General features: G+C 39.7%; 1 protein-coding gene across 3 annotated transcripts in view; it reads left to right on the forward strand.

Moving 5' to 3' along the window:
• The window catches only part of DNAAF9 (dynein axonemal assembly factor 9), a 149,853-nt gene that overhangs the window by 36,512 nt on the left and 91,694 nt on the right, over positions 1-21,647 (forward strand). For all 3 annotated transcript variants that reach the window (XM_067012213.1, XM_067012214.1, XM_059037678.2), the window contains exon 7: positions 13,696-13,773. In XM_067012213.1, the coding sequence (XP_066868314.1) occupies positions 13,696-13,773 (78 nt within the window). The remainder of the gene's footprint in view (positions 1-13,695; positions 13,774-21,647) is intronic.

The following is a 21,647-nucleotide window of genomic DNA, read 5'->3' on the forward strand; positions in this document are numbered from 1 at the left end:
TACAATTCATGCAGCTCAAATGGGGCAGGCCTCTGGCTTCTGCCTTAAGGTGCATCACACCATGGAGTCAAATCCAGGTAATGTAGATTTTTCCTATAGGGTGGTGTTTTTAGGGGATGGGATGGGCAGTGAGGAGGAAATAGCACACATCATATTGTAAGAATTATTACTATAAATCTTCTCTCAAGATCCCTTTCTTCAGATCCTGCCCTTCTCTGTAGCCACTAATTTTTATTCTCTCAGATACTTTCCTTTTGTCTCCATCTCATTTCCCTTGACCTCACTTCTCTTCCTTACCCTGTCCTTCCTGGTAGTTTAAGGTATGGAGCAGTTTGGCCTACTGATCAGCTCTGCCATTATACTGTACTTCTCTCTGATTCATATATTAAAGGCCTGATAACTGCCTGAGCCAGAAAAGTTCTTGCTTCCTTTGAAAGCTAGGAGGAGAACTACATATACTTAAAACTTAATTTTTTAAACTTCTTTTTTATTGCATGCTCATACCCAGAAGAAAATCCTTAATTCAGAGGATGTTTTCATCCCTGATGTAGTAGGTGCCAGCATGAGAAAGGAAACCAGACCCACATAGCATTTACTTGGTATTTAGGCTGAGCCAAACTAAGTTGTGGTATAGGGAACTCTTTCTTCCTGGAAGCAGAACAGGGAAGTTCCTCTGCTAGGGCTTTCCCTGCCTCCAGCTTCCTTCTTCTTACTCTCCAGCTGCTGGAACTGTATGACCTGGTAATGTAAATTTATATTAACCAGCTCCCCAAGGGGAGGATTCTAAAATAATCCTCTGAATAATGAGAATAACTATAGAGTAAACATTCGTTCACCTTTTTATGGACAAATATAAGATTTTTGTACAGAAAAGTGGCATAAACCCTATGAAAAAATTCAAAAGGTAAGAAAGAGACCCATAGCATATTAGATGCAGGGATAGATCAGCATGCTTTTAAAAAATATTTTCTCCAGGAAATAAAAATTGAGAAAAATATCTCTTTGTACTCTTTAAGAATGCAGTTTGTAAAAAGAGAAATGAGATATGGTAGGTAGAGCAAGCAGAATTAAAAAGGGAGATGGATGACATGAGGAAATATTGTTATAAGTCTCAGAATTCATTAGTAGAATTAAGATTTGAATTTCAAAATAGAAATCAGGGAGATTGGCCAAATGGCAGAGTAGAAAGACCCTGAGCCCACCTCCTCTCACAAGCACACCAAAATCAGAATTATTTGCAGAGCAACCATCGATGAAAAAAGACCACAACCTACCAGAAAAGACCTTCTACAACTAAAGACATAAGGAACAAACCACAACAAGACAGGTAGGAAGGGCGGACTTGCGATATAGTCAGGTCCTTTTCCCCCAGGTGGGTGACCCACAACTGGAGGATAATTACATTGCAGAGGTTCTCCCATAGCAATGAGAGTTCTGAGCCCCACATCAGGCTCCCCAGCCTGGGGGCCCTGCACTGGGAAGATGAGCTCCCAGAGTATTTGACTTTTAAGGCCAGCAGGGCTTAATATCAGGAGTCCCACAGGACTGGGGGAAACAGAGACTTCATTCTTAAAGGGCGTGCACAAAATATCACATGCCCTGGGACTCAGGGCGAAAGCAGTAATTTGATAGGACCCCGGGCCAGACTTAACCTGTTGGTCTTGGGGAGTCTCCCAGAGAGGCAGAAGGCAACTGCAGCTCACCCTAGGGACATAGATGCTGATGGCAGCCATTCCTTGGGAGCTCCCTTCTATCATGTGGACACTGATGCTAGTGGTTGCCATTGTGGAATCCTCCCTCTAGCTCATTAGCACCAAGACCTGGCTTCAGTAGCCTGTAGGGGCCAGTGCTGGGATGCCTCAGGCCAAACTAACTAGGCAGGGGTACAGCCCCACCCATCAGCAGGCAGGCTGCCTGAAGACTTCCTGAACCCACAGCTGCCTCTAGACATGGCCCTGCCCACCAGAGGCTCAGGACCCAGCTCCACCTACCCGTGGGAAGGCACCACTCCCAGAATCCTCTGGGCCCCAGCCCTGCCCTCCAGGAAGCCTGCTGCGGCCTTTGGACCAGTCTCACCAACCAAGGGGCAGACGCCAGCTGCAAGAAAACCAGACTCCCACAGCCTGTGAATCCAGCCTGCCCAAAGCAGGCCAGACCCTCCCCTGAGACCACTTTGGCCCCAGCCCCCTGCCCACTAGCAGCCAAATACAAGCTTCAGGACACCCTGGACCCCAAACCCAGCTGTGTCAGGACATGCCCCCCCTCCCCACACACACACCAGTGATCTGACACCAGCTCTGGGATCTCTAGGCCTAGAAACCAGACTCCAGGACACAGGTCTGCCTGCCAGTAGTCTGGTACTAACTCCAGGACCTGGCTTCACCCACCAGTGGGCAGGCAACAACCCTGGAGTCTTTTGGACCCTGACTCTACCTACCAGTGAGCCAGCACTAGTCCTGGGGCTCCCTGAGGTTTTCCAGCCCCACCAACCAGCAGCCGGCAGCCTCTGCACAAGGCAGGGTCTGGCAACCAACTGGACCAGGCACCAACAAAGCCTACCACATCACCCAAGTAGCCCTCTACGAAAGAAGGACACACACAGCCCTCATGGGAGAACCCCTAGAGCATATAGCTTTGGTGACGAGAGCGGGGTGCACTGCCGGGATGCGTAGGATGTCTCCTACAGAACACCACTTCTCCAAAGTTGGGAAACATAATTAATGTACCAGATAAATAAAAATACAAACAGCAACTTACGCAAAATGAGATGACAGAGGAACATGTTCCAGTCAAAGGAATTAGATAAAACCCCAGAAGCTGAATTAAGTGAAGTGAAAAAGGCAATCTTCTCAAGAAAGAGTGCAGGGTAGTGATCAAAAAGATGATCAAAGAATGTGGTTAGTGCTTCCCTGGTGGCTTAGTGGTTAAGAATCCTCCTGCCAATGCAGAGGACATGGGTTCGATCCCTGGTCCAGGAAGATCACACATGCCACAGAGCCTCTAAGCCCATGGGCCACAACTACTGAGCCTGTGCTCTAGAGCCCGCAAGCCACAACTACTGAAGCCCGTGTGCCACAACTGCTGAAGCCCACGCACCTAGAGCCCGTGCTCCTCAACAAGAGAAGCCACCGCAATGAAGAGTAGTCCCCACTTGCCACAACTAAAGAAAGCCCGTGTGCGGCAATGGAGACCCAACACAGCCAAAAAAATAAATTAAAAAAAAAAAATGTGGGTGAAGAATGGATGCACAGAGCGAGAAATTAGAAGTTTTTTAACAAAGAGTTAGAAAATATAAAGAACAGCCAGAGATGAAGAATACATTAACGAAAATAAAAAGTACATTAGAAGGAATCATCAGTATATTAAATGATACAGAAGAATGAATCAGCAAGCTGGAAGACAAAGTAGTGGAAATCACTGATGCTGAACAGAAAAAAGAATGAAATGAGGACAGTTCAAGAGACCTCTGGGACAACATGAAGTGCACTAATATTTGCATTATAGGGGTCTTAGAAGGAGAAGAGAGAAAGGTGCTAAGAACATACTTGAAGACATAATAGCTGAAAACTTCCCAAACCTGGAATAGGTTAGTTATCTACATCCAGGAAATGCAGAGTCCCATACAGGATTAATCCAAAGAGGAACACACCAAGGCACATTATAATTAAAATGGCAAAAATTAAAGAGAATATTAAAAGTGGCAAGACAAAAGGAACAAATAACATACAAGGGAACTCCCATAAGGCTGTGAGCTGATTTTTCAGCAGAAGCTCTACAGGCCAGAAGGGAGTGCCATGATAAATTTAAAGTGACAAAAGGGAAAAACCTACAAGCACAAGTACACTACTCAGTAAGGCTCTCATGCATATTTGTTGGTGAGAGCAAAAGCTTTATAGACAAACAAAAGCTAAGAGTTCACCACCAAACCAGCTTTACAACCAATGTTAAAGGAACTTCTCTAGGTGAAAAAGAAAAGGCCACAACTAGAAACATGAAAATTATGAAATGAAAAAGCTCATCAGTAAAGGAAAACATACAGTAAAGATAGGAAATTATCCATGCACAAACCTAGTAGAAAGGTGAAAAGACAAAAGTAGTAAAATCCATACTATCCACAAATATACAGAATAAGCACTTAAATGAGATACACAAAAGAATTAGATGTAAAATGTGATGTTGTTTTGCCGAAAGCCTGCTTTCGGTTTTAAGGTTTGTTGGATTCACTGGCAAAATAACCACTTGTTTCACACAAATAAACAGCTTTAATCCTTTAATGAAAGATGATTTAGTTTAATTTTAACATACAATCATTAGAAGGAAAGGAATAAGAATACTAGAGAAACATAACACGGTATATATACATCACAGAATTGGGCCAACACCTACTTCCAGATCCAAACAGCAGCTGAGAAGTCCTGAGTAACAGCAGTCTGGATCCCCAGTTGGGAAGGGTCCTGGGCAGTGCGTCCACCCCATGGGTGAGACTTCAGATCAGAGTTCCAGGGGCTTCCATTTGTAATTCCAGGCCACAAACTGGTATCAGTTTGCATGCCAAAATGCAGCTCTGGATTTACTTTAGCAATGCTGTTTGTTTCACCATGTGGGTCACAAGGTTTCTAGACCCCAGGGGACTGGCCAGGTCCCTGGGGCTCAAGAAATTCCAAGAGCCACTCCCTTTCTTATTGTGAGTGCTGCTTCCCTTGCGAGCAGCATTATTAGATGTGCAAGCAAGTGTGCAGTCCAGGGTGGGTCACGGGTCAGTCAGCGGCCTGCTTCTGCATCTGAAGCCTGAACAAGACTACTTTAATTTTCCCAACAGATATCAAAAACAGTCATAGTGAGGGGAGGAGAGTACAAACTGTGGGATTGTTAAAATGCATTTAAAATTAAGAGATCAACAACTTTAAACAATCAAGTATGTATATAGATTGCTATATAAAAACCTCATGGTAACCACAAACCAAAAGTCTGTAATAGATATACACAAAAAAGAAAAATCCAAACATAACACTAAAGATAGTCACCAAGTCACAAGAGAACAAAAGAAGAAAAAGGGGAAAAAAGACCTACAACCCCAAAACAATTAACAAAATGGCAATAAGAACATACATATCAATAATTACCTTAAATGTAAATGGACTGACTGCTCCAATCAGAAGACACAGAGTAGCTGAATGGATACAAAAACAAGACCTTTGTATATGCTACCTACAAGAGGCTTCACTTCAGGTCTAAAGACACACACAGACTGAAAGTGAGGGGATGGATAAAGGTATTCCATGCAAATGGAAATTAACAGAAAGCCAGGGTAGCAATACTTATATCAGACAAAATAGACCCTAAAATAAAGGCTGTTATAAGAGACGAAGAAGGAAACTACATAATAATCAAGGAATCAATCCAAGGAGAAGATATGTAACAATTATAAATATATACGCACCCAACATAGGAGCACCTAAATACATAAAGCAAATATTAATGGACATGAAGGGAGAAATCAACCGTAACACAATAATAATAGAGGACTTTAACACCATGCTTACGTCAATGGACAGATCAAACAAAAAATCAGTAAGGAAGCACTAGCCTTAAATGACACATTAGAACAAATAGACTTAACTGATATAGAGCATTCCATCCAAAAGCAGCAGAATACACATTCTTTTCAAGTGCCCATGGAACATTCTCCAGGATAGGTCACATACTAGGCCACAAAACAAGCCTTGGTAAATTTAAGAAAATTGAAATCATATCAAGCATCTTTTCCAACCACAACACTGACTAGAAACCAACTACAAGGAAAAAAACTGCAAAAACCACAAAACACATGGAGGGTTAACAATATGCTACTAAACAACGAATGGATCACTGAAGAAATCAAAAAGGAAATAAAAAATTGCCTAGAGACAAATGAAAATGAAAACATGATGATCCAAAACCTATGGGACACAGCAAAAGCAGTTCTATGGGGGAAGTCTGTAGCAATACGAGCTTACCTCAGGAAACAAGAAAAATCTCAAACAACCTAACCTTACACCTAAAGGAGCTAGAGAAAGAAGAACAAACAAAACCCAAAGTTAGTGGAAGGAAAATAGTCATAAAGATGGCAGAAATAAATGAAATAGAGATTTTTTTAAAAATAGAAAAGATAGATGAAACTAAAAGCTGGTTCTCTGAAAAGATAAAATTGATGAGTCTTTAGCCAGACTCATCAAGAAAAAAGGGAGAGGACCCAAATCAATAATATCGGAAATGAAAAAGGATAAGTTACAGCCAACACCACAGGAATACAAAGGATCATAAGAGAACACTACTAGCAACTATACATCAATAAAATGGACAAACTAGAAGAAATGGACCAATTCTTAAAAAGGTACAATCTCCCAAGACTGAACCAGGAAGAAATAAAAAATATGAACAGACCAATTACCAGTACTAAAATTGAATCAAAAACAAAAAAAACAAAACAAAAACACTCCCAGAAAACAATAGTCCAGGACCAGATGGCATTACAGGTGAGTTCTACCAAACATTTAGAGAAGAATTAACACCTGTCCTTCTGAAACTATTCCAGAAAATTGCAGAGAAGAAACACTTCCAAAATCATTCTGTGAGGCCAACATCACCTGATACCAAAACCAGACTAAGATATCATAAAAAAAGAAAATAACAGGCCAGTATCACTGATGAACATAGATGCAAAAATCGTCAACAGAATCATCAGCTGAATCCAACAGCACATTAAAAGGATCCTACATCATAATCAAGTGGGATCTATCAATGGAAATTTTCGGTATCTGCAGATCAATCAGTGTGATACATCACATTAACAAATTGAAGACTAAAAACCATATGATCATCTCAACAGATGCAGAAAAGGCAAAATTCAATACCCATTTATGATTAAAAACCCTCCAAAAAGTGGGCATAGAGGGAGCATACCTCAACATAATAAAGGCCATTTATGACAAAAAAGGAATCCAAATTGGAAAGGAAGAAGTAAAGCTTTCACTGTTTGCGGATGACATAATACTATACATAGAAAATCCTAAAAGACACTACCAGAAAACTGCTAGAGCTCATCAATGAATCTGATGAAGTTACAGGTTACAAAATTAATATACAGAAATCTGTTGCATTTTTTTAACATCTTTATTGGAGTATAATTGCTTTACAATGGTGTGTTAGTTTCTGCTCTACAACAAAGTGAATCAGTTATACATATACATATGTTCCCATATCTCTTCCTCTTGCATCTCCCTCCCTCCCACCCTCCCTATCCCACCCCTCTAGGTGGTCACAAACCACCTAGCTGATCTCCCTGTGTTGCATTTCTGTACACTAATAATGAACTATCACAAAGAGAAAATAAGGAAACAATCCCATCTACCATTGCATCAAAAAGAATAAAATACCTAGGAATAAATCTACCTAAAGAGGTAAAAGACCTAAAGCTGTACGACACTGATGAAAGAAATTAAAGATGACACAAATGGAGAGATATATACCATGGTCTTGGATTGGAAGAAGTAATATTGTTAAAATGACCATACTACCTGAGGCAATCTACAGATTCGGTTCAATCCCTATCAAAATGCCAATGGCATTTTTCATGGAACTAGAGCAAATAATTTTAAATTTTGTATGGAAACACAAAAGACCCCAAAGAGCCAAAACAGTCTTGAGAAAGAAGAACAGTCCCTGACTTCAGACTATACTACAAAGCTGCAGTAATAACAGCAGTATGTTACTGGCACACAGACACATAGATCCATGGAACAGAATAGAGAGCCCAGCAATAAACCCATGCACTTATGGTCAATTAATCTAAAACAAAAGAGGCAAGAATATACAATGGAGAGAAGACAGTCTCCAATAAGTGGTGCTGGGGAAACTAGACAGCTACATGTAAAAGAATGAAATTCGAACATTGTCTAACACCATATACAAAAATAAACTCAAAGTGGATTAAAGACCTAAGTGTAAGGCTGGAAACCATAAAACCCCTAGAGGAAAACCTAGGCAGAACACTCTGACATAAATTGTAGCAGTAGTTTTTTGGATCTGCCTCCTAATGCAAATAAAATAAATTAAAAATAAACAAGTCAGACATAATTAAACTTAAAAGCTTTTGCACAGCAAAGGAAACCATCAACAAAATGAAGACAACCTACTGAATGGGAGAAGATATTTGCAAATGATACAACTGATAAGAATTAATATCCAGAATATATATAAAGCTCATACAACTCCACATCAAAAAAACAAACAACCCAATCAAAAAATGGTCAGAAGTCCTAAACAGACATTTCTCCAAAGAAGACATACAGATGGCCAACAGGCATGTGAAAAGATGCTCAACATTGCTATCATCAGGGAAATGCAACTCAAAACCACAATGAGATATCACCTCACGTTTGTCAGAATGACTGTCATCGAAAAGAACACAAATAAATGTTGGTGAGGATGTGGAGAAAAGGGAACCCATCATACACCATTGGTGGAAATGTAAATTGGTAGAGCCACTGTGGAAAACAGTATGGAGGTTCCTCAAAAAACTAAAAATATAACTATCTTATATCCCAGCAATTCCACTCCTTGGTATACATTCAGAAAAAAAAACCCCAAACTCTAACTCAAAAAGGTACATGCACCCCAGTGTTCACAGCAGCATTATTTACAGTTGCCAATATATGGAAGCAACCTAAGTGTCCATCAGTAGATGAATGGATAAAGAAGATATGGTGTATATATATATACAATGGAATACTGCTCAGCCATAAAAAAAAAGAATGAAAACTTGCCATTTGCAACAACTTGGATGGATTTGGATGGTATTATGCTAAGTGAAATAAGTCAGAGAAAGACAAACATGATATCATTTTATGTGGAATCTTAAAAATACAACAAACTAGTGAATAAAATGAAAAAGAAGTAGACTCACACATATGAAGAACTAACTAGTTGTTACCAGTGGGGAGAGGGAAGTGGAGAGGGGCAATATTAGGGGTAGGGGAATAAGAGGTACAAACTATTATGTATAAAGTAAGCTACAAGGATATATTGTACAGCACAGGGAATATAGCCAATATTTTATAATAGCTATAAACACAGTATAAGCTTTAAAAATTGTGAATCACTATATTGTACACTTGTAACTTACATGATTTTGCACATCAACTATTCAATATAAATAAATAAATTTAAAAAATAGAAATCAAATTCAGTACCTCAAAAATCTAATCAGTTGACACACCTGTAAACCTGTTCCACAGTACAGAGGAAGGAGCCAAATAGGTTAAATCAGTGAGGAAGAAGGTAATAAAATGGAGGATAGAGAATGGAAATCGGTGATAACAAAAATGAATTAGGGGGCTTCCCTGGTAGTGCAGTGGTTAAGAATCTGCCTGCCAATGCAGGGGACATGGGTTCAATCCCTGGTCCAGGAAGATCCCACATGCCGCAGGGCAACTAAGCCCATGCACCACAACTACCAAGCCTGTACTCTAGAGCCCACACGCCTAGAACCCGTGCTCTGCAGCAAGAGAAGCCACCTCCATGAGGAGCCCGTGCACCACAACAAAGAGTAACCCCCTGCTTGCCGCAACTAGAGAAAGCCCGTGCACAGCAGTGAAGACCCAAAGCAGCCCAAAATAAATAAACAAAAAATAATTTTTAAAAAAAATGAATTAGGGACTTCCCTGGTGGTGCAGTGGATAAGACTATGCATTCCCAATGCAGGGGGCCTGGGTTCGATCCCTGGTCAGGGAACTAGATCCCACATGCATGCTGCAACTAAGACCTGGCACACCAACAGATAAATAAATAAATTTTTTTTAAATGAATTAATTGAAGGTTATGTAGTAGTCTGTGTCGTCCTCCCCACCTCCCACGTGATAAACAACCAGACATTTACCAACTGCCACCTCCACACTAGGAAAAACACGGAACAAGGTGAGTGGATGGGTGGGGTTTCTCTATAGAAACTGAAAAACAAAACAAAGGGAACTCATTAGGTAGTGTAGCTTTTGATGGCTGAGAGTAAAGCTCTCTATCTGTACTTTCACACTTAGAATATGAGGGAGTAGAGATCCTATAATAACTGCCTCCTGCCTGTCTACTCTCCCTATAAAACTTCCAGGTAGTTGACAAGCTCTGCTGAGAGCAGAAAGCTTCCAATCAGCCTTTTCATTTGAAAATATAAACAGGCAGTGAAAGCTCACCACACATTTTATTAAATACCTGTAACTCGAAAGAAAAAGATCAAGATTTTTTTAAAACTCTGATTGATTAAGACCAAAGATGATTTATGATATAGAGGAAAAGTTAAGATACAAAACTCTCCTTAGGATGCCCAGAGAAATGTAAGATTTGGTGACTTACTAGAATAAGTTTTATTTTGTGATAAATGAATATAAGGAAAATATGAGCTCTGGAAAATGATAATTGATAAAATTAACAGAGAAGTTGGGAGGTAAAGTTCTGAAAATCTCAAAATATAAAGGTTTAGAAATAGGTAGAAAATATGAGAAAAAACTTAAAAGTCATAGAGAACTTATCCACGAGGTTTGATAGCCATTAAGTAGTTCTAGAAAAATAGAGCAGAGATATCAGAATGGAGGGAATTAAAAAAAGAGTAAACATTTCCAGTGATAAAGAGAAATAAAAGCTTTTAGCAAGCATCAATGAGAGTAGAAAAACCTTAAATCTATCTATGCCTTTTTTTTTTTTTTTTTTTTTTTTGCGGTACGCGGGCCTCTCACTGTTGTGGCCTCTCCCATTGCGGAGCACAGGCTCGGGACTTGCAGGCTCAGCGGCCATGGCTCACGGGCCCAGCCGCTCCGCGGCATGTGGGATCCTCCTGGACCAGGGCACGAACCCGTGCCGCCTGTATTGGCAGGCGGACTCTCAACCACTGCGCCACCAGGGAAGCCCTATCTATGCCTTTTTTGAACACTGAGGACTAAAGAATATAAAAAGCAGAAAGAATAAGTCATGCGATAAGACAACAAAAACTTGATTTCTCTCCTTCCCCAACCAAAACAAACAAACATTAAACAAAACATGTGAGGCAGTGATTTTCAAGACACTAGACGTCAGGCAATGAGGAATAGTGATTCCCTTGAGAGAGAAATAAGGTGAGCCCCATGAATGTCCTAGCTTACTACAGTTGACCCTTAAACAACAGGAGTTTGAACTGCATAGGTCCACTTATATGCAGATTTTTTTCAGTAGTAAATACTATAATACTACACGATCCACAGTTGGTTGAATCCATGGATGCAGAATTGCATTTACAGAGGGCTGACTATAAGTTATACGGGGATTTTTGACTGCACAGAGGGTCAGTTCCCCAAACCCCCTTATTCAAGGGTCAACTGAACTTTGAGAAAATTTCCAGGCCATGGCACAGGAAGGGGGTACCCAGGTAGATCCCAGTGCACTTACTGAGCTGAGTAGATGCAGCTGAGAGTCTGGTGAGACCAAGACGGCTAGAGTACTAAAGAGGAAATATTTGCTCCAAAACACAACTCCCAAGATCTGCCAAGATTCCTCTTTCTCCCCACCCCCACATCCCAAGTATTCAACAGACTATTGATCTATGTGTTCATGTGTGATGTAACTACTGAAAGTGGAGGAAGAAAAAAATATCTGCAAGTATTCCAGAACAGTGCCCGAGGCATGCTCAGAGCTGGGAATAGTACCTGTTCCCACCAGTTTGACTCGAAAAATGCATAATTCACAGGGGCCATTGGATAGAGTCCTCAGGAGGGTTTTGTCTCCTGTGGGGAATAATCAGCCCTTGTCTGAGCACTGCTCTGGACGCTCCTAACAATTTATAAAAGCAAGAACGGAAAGGATCAAACTGTTTCCAAGTAACTGCATTCCAGAACAAATCACAAGAATATTTATAGGAATACAAAAATATCTAGCACCCAACAAGGTAAAATTCACAGTGTCTGGCATCCAAAGATTATCAGTTTACAAAGTGGGAATACATGACTGATAATAAGGTAATCAGTCCATCAAAATTGACCTATAAATGACAGAAATGTTAGAATTAGCAGACAAGGACATTAAAAGTTATTCTCACTGTTCCATATGTTCAAGAAGCTAGAGGAAAGACTGAACGTGTTAACAGAAACAAAATATAAAAAAGACTCAGATTGAACTTCTAGAATCGAAAATTGCAATATCTAAGATGAAAAAATACACTGGATGGCAGTAACATTAAATTAGACTCTGCCAAAGAAAAGATTAGTGAATTTGAAGTCATAGCAGTAGAAACTATCCAAGATGAAGCACAGAGACGAAAGAACACAGAAGAATGGAAAGAGCATCAGTGATTGCCAAGTTAGTCGTAAGGACAGAATAAAGACATTTTAAAACTAAAATTTTCTCCCATTAATCTTTTCTTAGAAAGCTGTTGGAGGATGTTCTCTAGCAAACAAGTTAACCAAGGAACAGGAGACAAATTAAGCCATGGAATCAGATCCATCACGTGAGAGCACCAGGATGATAGCAAAGAGAAGTCTCAGTGGAAGTTCCAGTTGCACAGCAAGCTTACATAACAGGCATACCAGAATGAAGCAAGAAGAAAAAGAAATGATAGATTATCTGATATCTTTAAGCCAGTGGTTCTCAATTGGGGTGATTTTGCTGTCCCTTCCTCCCCCTTCCCCCAAGTCACTTGGCAATATTTGGACATGCTTTTGATTTGCCTGGACCGGGGCGGGGGGATGGGTAGAGGCCAGGGATTTTGCACAAGGCAATGCACAGGGCAGCCCCTCACAACAAAGGAATAACTGGCCCCAAATGTCAGTAGTGTTGCTATTGAGAAACCCTAGTGTAAGCATACTAGCAAATTAAGTGGGAAAGGTAGAAAAAATTTTAGGATTGATTTTTTTAATTACACATGTGAAAAGAATGAAGCTTTTGGTAGCTCTTGGAAAAACAATTTGTTTAAGAAAGCAAATATGAGTATGGTATGCACTTGGTCTGCAGTGAATTTTATATATATATATATATATCTCCTTAATATTATAAACAATAACTACTGGTATAACCAAAAAAGTCATATTATGATATTAGATAATGTTAAGGTGTATATGTGAGAAAACATATGGGAATGGGGATAGGCATAGCAGAGCTACATCTTTGCCATAAGTCAGTATTTAATTTCTAAATTGATAAATCAAGAAATAGTGATAGAAGCTTATATCAAAATATAGAGGTAATTACCAAAAAGAAAATGTTAAAAGACTTCAAAGTGGTTGCCTCTGAGGATTAAGACTAGCAGAGGTTTGTGAACGGTTGGAGTAGGGATTAAAATGTTTTTATTACAAGCCTTTAGGACTAGTATTTGATTTTTTAAAACTATAGGAATGTTGTATTTTAATTAAAATTTTATTCTAAACAAAGACAAAATATTTTTGTATGTGTATGTATATAAATATATATATGCCCATCATTGAAGATATTCAAAAGATATACCAAAGTCTCTGAACAGATAGTTTCCTTGAATGGGACACATTTATTAATATGTATAGGTTCTAATATAATATAAAATTTTTATTTATTATTCTAATCACTGAGTTTTCACCAAGATAGTCATTTCTAAATGTCAGGAAATAATTCTGATCATCCTAATGATACTGACTCAGTTATTTCAATGTTTTTCCCCTTGTGTTGCAGTTGCAGGATGTGAGTTTGAATCTATGGAATGTCTACAGCAAGATGGATCCTATGTCTCTGGAGAGTTTGCTTTCAGAAGTAAGGAGCCATACTGTATTTAACTTATAAATATTACAACCAGCTCAATTATCCACTAATGGTATTTAACTTGTAGAAATGCAGGATATATTTTAGTTTGCTTTAGTCAAAGAATTGAACAGTTTCTTCCCCAATTATTATCTTGAACTTCTTGGGGGGTGGAAGGGGACCTCAAAAGAGACACTACCTCTTCCACTCTGAGGAAACCTCACCTGAGATGAGACCAAGGCTGCCTGCCTGGTCCAAGATTTAGGTTTTCACCTAAAGACATTCTTTCCATTGAGCTGGACTTCAGAAAAAGAATAAAGAGGGTGTCTTTTTGCACTCTTTCTCTGGCATGAAAAGATTAAAAAGTTGGTGTGTGCCTTAAAGGAATCAAGGATTAGACAGGTTGGCAACGTTTTTCTGTAAAGGAGTAGATGGTAACATTTTAGGCCTTGTGGGCCCTGTGTCTCTGTTCAAATTACTCAGCAATGCCATTATAGACAATGCTTTAACAAATGAGTGTGTCTGTATTCCAAGGAAACTTTATTTATAAAAATATATGGCCTGCCGGCAGGCCATAATTTACTAACTCCTGGATTACAGGATCAGGCACTAATTTTTCATCTGAACTTTGAAGAAAAAATTCACAGTGGGCAGAGCAATTTGCAATGAGGAGTAACAAACAAAACTAAGGTATAGGTACTTTGTTTAAACAGCTCAGTAGTGTCTCTCAGGGGTCATGGATGGATATGCATGGAAAAAGAACAGCTTGTATGTAGCCTTTTAATGAAATGAGCTGTGAAATCAAGACCCAACAAAAATAATTCAAAAAGTGAAGATTGCACATCAGTCTCACGAATATTAATGCCTATACTTTAAGTAAAATGGTAGCAAACAGTATCATAGTAAAAGAACATTCTGTGATGAAGCAGCGTTTATTAAGGGCTTAATATTTAGTTTAATATCAGGAAATCTATTAATGTAATCACTACTGATTTTTCTCCTTGGAACCATTTATTATAACTCCATAGATGCTGAAAAGGCATTTGATGAAATTGAACATCCATTCTGTTAAACATTTCTAATAAAATAGTTATATAAAAGAAAATTAAAACCTGAACTTTTTGTTATTTAAAAAGACCTAATCATCATCATCAATCCATGGCTTGCCTAATTATGGGAAAAAGTGAAAATGCAAATATTACAACATTAAGAGTATAAGAATGATGGTAATTCCCTGGCGGTCTAGTGGCTAGGACTCCGTGCTTCCACTGCTGAGGGCCCGGGTTCAATCCCTGGTCAGGGAACTAAGATCCCACAAGCTGCGTGGCATGGCCACAAAAAATAAAGGGAAAAAAGAGTGTAAGAATGTTAAATAAAATTTAACCACAAACAAATAAGAGAGATAAGTAGTTTAGGAGTTTCTGCATAGTATCTGAGACCCATGCCCCACTTGCATGCAGTGCCCTGAATATGAGGATGCTTCAGGTCACACATGGAAGCTAGACATAGCACTGTAGTTTTGAGAACATTGCAAGCATCTCTGGAGTCAGTGGAATGGGACCATCAGGAGAGCATTTTTAATTACACCTAGAACAGCAGTGACATCATGCAACTGAAGAAGCAACAGTGGTAATCATCATGAGCTGTAGACCAGGCCATTTCCTGGTTTTCTGACTTCCAGTGAGCTTGGTATTCTTAGGTGATACCATGAAGAAGTAGAAACGAAGCTCTTTTAATGTCTGATAGTGGACTTGCCATCTAACAGGAAGAGTGAGGAGGACTCAGGGCCAGATTTAATTTTATTTAGAAAGAATAAAGTAAGGTGATATTTCTTATACCAAAATATGATTGAGCACATTTATACCCACTACACTATGGAGAGCGCTTACAAATTGATAAAAAAAAATACAGCAGTGGGGAACTGGGAGACAACCAGAATTGGCTGTTCACAAAATAAGAAATAAAAATGACCATGGTTTTCCACTCCCAGTTAGGGATATAGAAAGTCAAAAGAGACCATTATTCTCACCCTAATAACCAGAACAATCTGAATATGCAACAAAATAATAGTGTAAAATCATTAGAGAGCTGTAGACGCAAGGAAACCTCAAAGAACTCTGTTTCTAAAAAAGTAGGGCCCTTCATAGGACACTGTTCTCATTTCCAATGGAGCAGCAGGAGGAAGAGAAATCTATCACAGACAGGGATAAGTAAAAATCAGGTGACCTTTTAAAGAGCTTTTAATGGCTGTATGTGAGTGAGTCAGCACCTACCCCTCAACTCTAAACCATAGGTCCTCACAAGAGCTCAGGGTAGTCCACCAAAGACTAGGCGCCAGGCAGGAGTGCTGAGAACCATTCCCCCTGAGGTACTTGACACTCAACTCTAACCTGGATTAGCGCAGGAGAGCTGAGAGCAGTCATTTGGAGGCATTCCAGGACTTTACAGAGTATAAGCAGCTGCCCTCTTAAGGCTGGGTGCAAGGCAGCAAGGCAAGGATCTCTCTACACAGACAGAGCCAAGGGGACTAGAGAGCAAAGAGAACTCCTTAACCACCCAGAAAAGTGGTAGCCAGCTTGTAAAGCAGGGAGAGATTGTCCATGATTCCACAAGCTGGTGGCTCAGCTATAAAATGCAAAGAGATTTCCAGAATCTTGTCCCAGTGCTCTGAGCAAAATCTTTATGAAAGTTCACACCCCACCCTCGAAATACTTGAATTTAGTGATGAAGTAAACCAAACTACAAATGCTGCAAAACGCAGACCCTGATCAATTATAGATCAAATTGACTTAGATCCCTGCTTTAGTGGCCTAACGAAAGGGATCTAGTGGCCCTTTCCTAGAGGTATATGGTACTATTTACCTCTGTTTTTACTGGTCTTTTGTACAAAATGTCTGGTATATGATTTTTTTTAAATTATAAGACTGGAAGAAACAAAATTTGATCTGTTTAAGTAACTGATAAAAGTGCTAAAGAATCTGGAAGAAAATGGGACAACGTGTGAAGAGTTGAGGAATTGTAGCAGAGACCTGAAAACTATAAAAAGAACCAAATGGAAATGCTAGAAATGAAAAATATATGGTATAGAAATGGAAGATTTATTAGGTTGGCTAATTTATCAGATTAGACAGGAATGAAGAAAAGTTCAGTGAACTTGAAGATAAGTCAATAGAAAGTTTCCAAACTGAAGGACAGAGAGAAAAAGAGCAAAAGGGATGGAACAGAGCATCCAGTATCTGCCAAACAGTGTCAAATGATCTAGCATAGTAGATCATTGGAGTCCCAGAAGGGAGAGTAGAGAGAAAATGGGGCTGGAAATTTAAGTTGATAATGTCTGAGAACTTTCCAAATTGATGAAATACATCAATCCACAGATCAAGAAGCTCAGCAAACCCTAAGTAGGATAAAATAAATATGTATGAAAATGACTATAAATTTGTGCAGGGATCTCTGTGGTGAGTCTACAACTGTTAATAAAATTCAAATCCAACAACCAAAAGAAGTTAAAATACAATTCTAGTCATTACTTGTGCCTATAAAAAATTTTTTAAAGGGAGCCAATCCATACCCATATTACTTCTTAAAATCTACTTTTTTTGCTTCTCTCTTCTCTTGCTTAGCTGCTTCATAGCCTCCAAAGTTCTGTTTAAAAACTCTTTTTCTCTTCAATATCCAAATACTTTTTCTGTTCACATGTATTTTCTCTTTGCTGAGACTGGTAATCTTATAGTCAGAATTAGCATTTAGGCCTTAATTTTTACTGGTCAATCACTGCCGGCAGCTCTTTGATGGCCAGAGAGCCTACAGCGCCATGCTTCTTGGTCAGATCCTGCAAAGGGAAAATGCAGACTGCTCTGAGATTTGATTTAGAAAGATGTTCAAAATATGTTTGGTGAGAAAAGTAAAAAAGCAGAGTATATTTCCATCTTTGTAAAATAATTTGTGTTCTGTGTCTTAGAAACTTTCATTTTCTTATATTTATTACATCATGTAATTCTTTTCATGTAAATCTTTTTCTTCCTCCCTCCCTCCCTCCCTCCCTCCCTCCCTCCCTCCCTGCGTTGGGTCTTCGTTGCTGTGCATGGGCTTTCTCTAGTTGCAGCAAGCAGGGGCTCTTCATTGTGGTGCACGGGCTTCTTATTGTAGTGGCTTCTCTTGTTGTTAAGCACAGGCTCTAGGTGCACGGGCTTCAGTAGTTGTGGCATGTGGGCTCAGTAGTTGTGGCACACGGGCTCTAGAGTGCAGGCTCAGTAGTTGTGGCACATGGGCTTAGCTGCTCTGCAGCATGTGGGATCTTCCCGGACCAGGGCTCAAACCTGTGTCCCCTGCATTGGCAGGTGGATTCTTAACCACTGCACCACCAGGGAAGTCCTACCTCGTGTAATTCTTAAAAATACTTTTAAATGTTGAAATTAAGCTTCTTTTCCCCCTTTGAGTCACCTGAGATCAGACACTGCCGGATGCCAGCCTAGGGGCAAGAGTTCTGTCTGAAGTTCAGGGTCCTTCCGTGGTGGCCAAGGGCCAAGGCACACTGTCATGTTTTTTGGGGTTTGCAGACTTCTACTGCTTATCTGATCTTGATATCCATCTGGGCCTGTCTTCTGGATTCTGGATTCAGCCTTCAGGAGTCTGAGCAGATGGACTTTCCCTTCTTCATCATCAGATCCAATGAACCAATTCTACCTCCATACACAGTATCCATTTCCACAAATGCACTGTTTGTGCTGGAGAAAAATTGGAGAATAGTGTGTCTGATGGAAACCACACAGGCTCTGGGTATCCCTTACCTAGATATATTTTCACTTTTGCTAGTTGTTAGAATTGCATCCTCAGGTCACTTTACCATTTAGTACCTCAGTCTCCTCATCTATAAAGCGGGCATTAGAGAAGTACACAAGGATATTAGGAAGATTTAAATACACACACACACACACACACACACACACACACACACACACACACACACACACGTGAAATCTTCCATTTCAGTCACAGCATGGATTCCCGATGGTCTAGTGGTTAGGATTTGTCACTCTTGGTCATAGCATGGAGCTGAAGGCAGTATTTAATGATTCATTCTACCTTATTCTGTAATTAGTACTGACATATCCACCTCCCTCAGGGAACTTTTTTGGGAGCAAAGTGCCTATCTTTTCTGTGTATCCCCCAAAGCACGCAGTGTTTTTCCGTAGAAGGTAGCCAGAAAATGGTGACTTCCCAACTGTATAACTCTACTTCTTATCGTAGACACAAACCAAGGTGAGTGTCACCATGTAGGCCATTAAAATAGAAACATACTTCTGAGTTTGTTTCTAAATAGAATTGGAAAACAGAATAAAGTGTATTCTGTACTAATAGCTATATTGGTTCTTTTTGTTTTCCTAAGCCTCACAAAGTGAAGCATTCTGGTATAGCCCAGGGGATTGGACAGAGCCAGGCAAGGAAAGCACAGACCCACACTGGGTTGCATAGCCTCAGATGTGACTTACCTGAGGCCAGTGATATGCATTATGGGTGTCTGAGAGATAGAGCAGACAAATGCCAGGAAATCAAGGTGGAGGCTCAGATGTTCTTAGCCAACTCCAGCTAGCCAACAGTAGAAGCAGAGAAATTGACAAGTACTGCAGACATCTAGTGTTTAAGGCCTGGTAATAAGCACTTTCTACAGGTTATTTCATTTAATTCCTAAAATATCTCTGTAAGGTAAATAATAGCCCCCGCCATTATGCACATAAGGCATTTGCGGCTCAGAGAGGTTAGTCCCTTGCCCAAGGTCACACAGCCAGTAAGAGGCAAAGCAAAGTTTCCAGTACAAGTCTATCTGAATCTAATCATAGTTTAGCTTTGCCTGCTTGTGTGTGTTTTAGGTTTCTTCTCATGTATGGATTCCCCCTTCTTCTCTTTGTTCCCACCCATACCTTGCTAACTGTCTGTTGAAGAAACCAGATCATTGTCATATGGTTGTCCTTACTGGGATTTTTTTAAAATTTATTTTATTTTTGGCTGCTTTGGGTCTTTGCTGTGCTCAGGCTTTCTTTAGTTGCAGCAAGTGGGAGCTACTCTTTGTTGTGGTGCATGGGCTTCTCATTGCAGTGGCTTCTCTTGTAGCAGAGCACTGGCTCTAGGTGCACGGGCCTCAGTAATTGTGGCCCACGGGCTCAGTAGCTGTGGCTTGCGGGCTGTAGAGCACAGGCTCAGTAGTTGTGGCCCACGGGCTTAGTTGCTCCACGACATGTGGGATCTTCCAGGACCAGGGCTCGAATCCGTGTCCTCTGCCTTGGCAGGTGGATTCTTAACCCCTGTGCCACCAGGGAAGCCCCTTACTGGGATTTTGTTGATTGCATTCCCATGATGTCGTTTAACAGTTTCCCTGTCTTCTGTATTTCCTGATTATTAGTAATTGAATCTAGAGGTTTAATGAGTTTCAGGGTTGATTTTTAGTGGGAAGATTACTTCATAGAGGGTGTTATGTTCCTTACCAAGAAGTACGTGTATCTAATTGATTCTCTTTATTTTGTGAACAGCCATTGATGTGCAATCTTCAGATCTTTACTTCATTAATTAGAGTCTTAATTCACTATTGCAAAATGGTGATATTCCAATTCTATAATTTCTTCTTCATTTATATTCTGTAAAGGGAAATATTCAGCTTGCTAATATTGTTTATGCAGTGGTGACGTTCATGTAGGAAAAGCAAGATAAATGTTTGAATTCTTGCTTTTACTTATAAGTTTTCAAAATAAGGTTGGTTCCCAACCGTTTTCCAAAAGTAACCAGTAAAAAAAAAATAGTTTTAAAAAATATGTCTAATTTTGAACTCAGATTTAAACATATTTGATATGTTTCTGTCCATTGCAGTTATCATCTTTACTGATGCTCTAAATTGTTCCATCTTTGGGCTGTGGTCTCACTTCAAGTTGGTCACAGATCCTTTTAACACAATCTTAATAGTCCTCAGTAACTTCTCTGCTATGTACTGACAAGATATTCCAGGCTTATCGTGTACATTTCCTGTCTCAGACCTGGAATTGGTCATTTCTCTAGTAAGTTATGGTTTCTTTGAGTGGGAAATGACATTTCAGCACCACAGTCTGGGCGCTAGAAATGCTCCTTGCTCCTGGTTTGGTCATTGTTTCTAGATCTCTTCAGTGGATGAAACTAGGAAATTATCTTCTCTCTCTCCCTGCTCCCTCGCCTTTTCTCTCCTTGTGTGTGTGTATACACATATACATACTTATATATACACGCACATATATATACATACATATGTACACACACATATACATGATGTTTTATCCTATGTTATATATAAAACATACTCAGAAAACAGTATCAGCACTGTCTCCTACATATTACTGAAAATAATTTTAGACAAATATTGACATATATGTAATGTAATACGTGTGTATGTGTGTATATATATATATATACATATATATATATATATACATAAAATAAACAAAATATAGATTGTCTGGGCAGCAGATAGTGAAGTCACTTGAGAATGTTGTTTACACTAAGTATTCCCAGCAGAGATCCATTGTGCTTTATGCCTAGGGCCATTGCATGGCTAACACAGAGTTCATATGAGTACTTGTGTATCCTTAAAGAGAAGAGTAGAGAAGAGCATAGATCCAGACAGCCAGTTTTAGTGCAGCAAACAGGATGCCTGCTGTAAGCAAGGCACTAGGCTGGGTGCTTGTCATGTACACTTACACAGTGTGAGATGGACAGTAAAGACAACTATCCAATTTGAGTACAAATTAACAGCAACTTCAAAATAAGGACAAAGATGTCACTTGAGTATCTCAATCAAGCAAGTCATACCTTATATTTTGGGTTAACTGATGATGCCTTAAAGAAAAGCCAGGAACGCAAAGCAATGT

This window comes from Kogia breviceps, chromosome 14 (assembly GCF_026419965.1).
Source record: "Kogia breviceps isolate mKogBre1 chromosome 14, mKogBre1 haplotype 1, whole genome shotgun sequence".
NCBI classification, from domain to species: Eukaryota; Metazoa; Chordata; class Mammalia; order Artiodactyla; family Physeteridae; genus Kogia; species Kogia breviceps.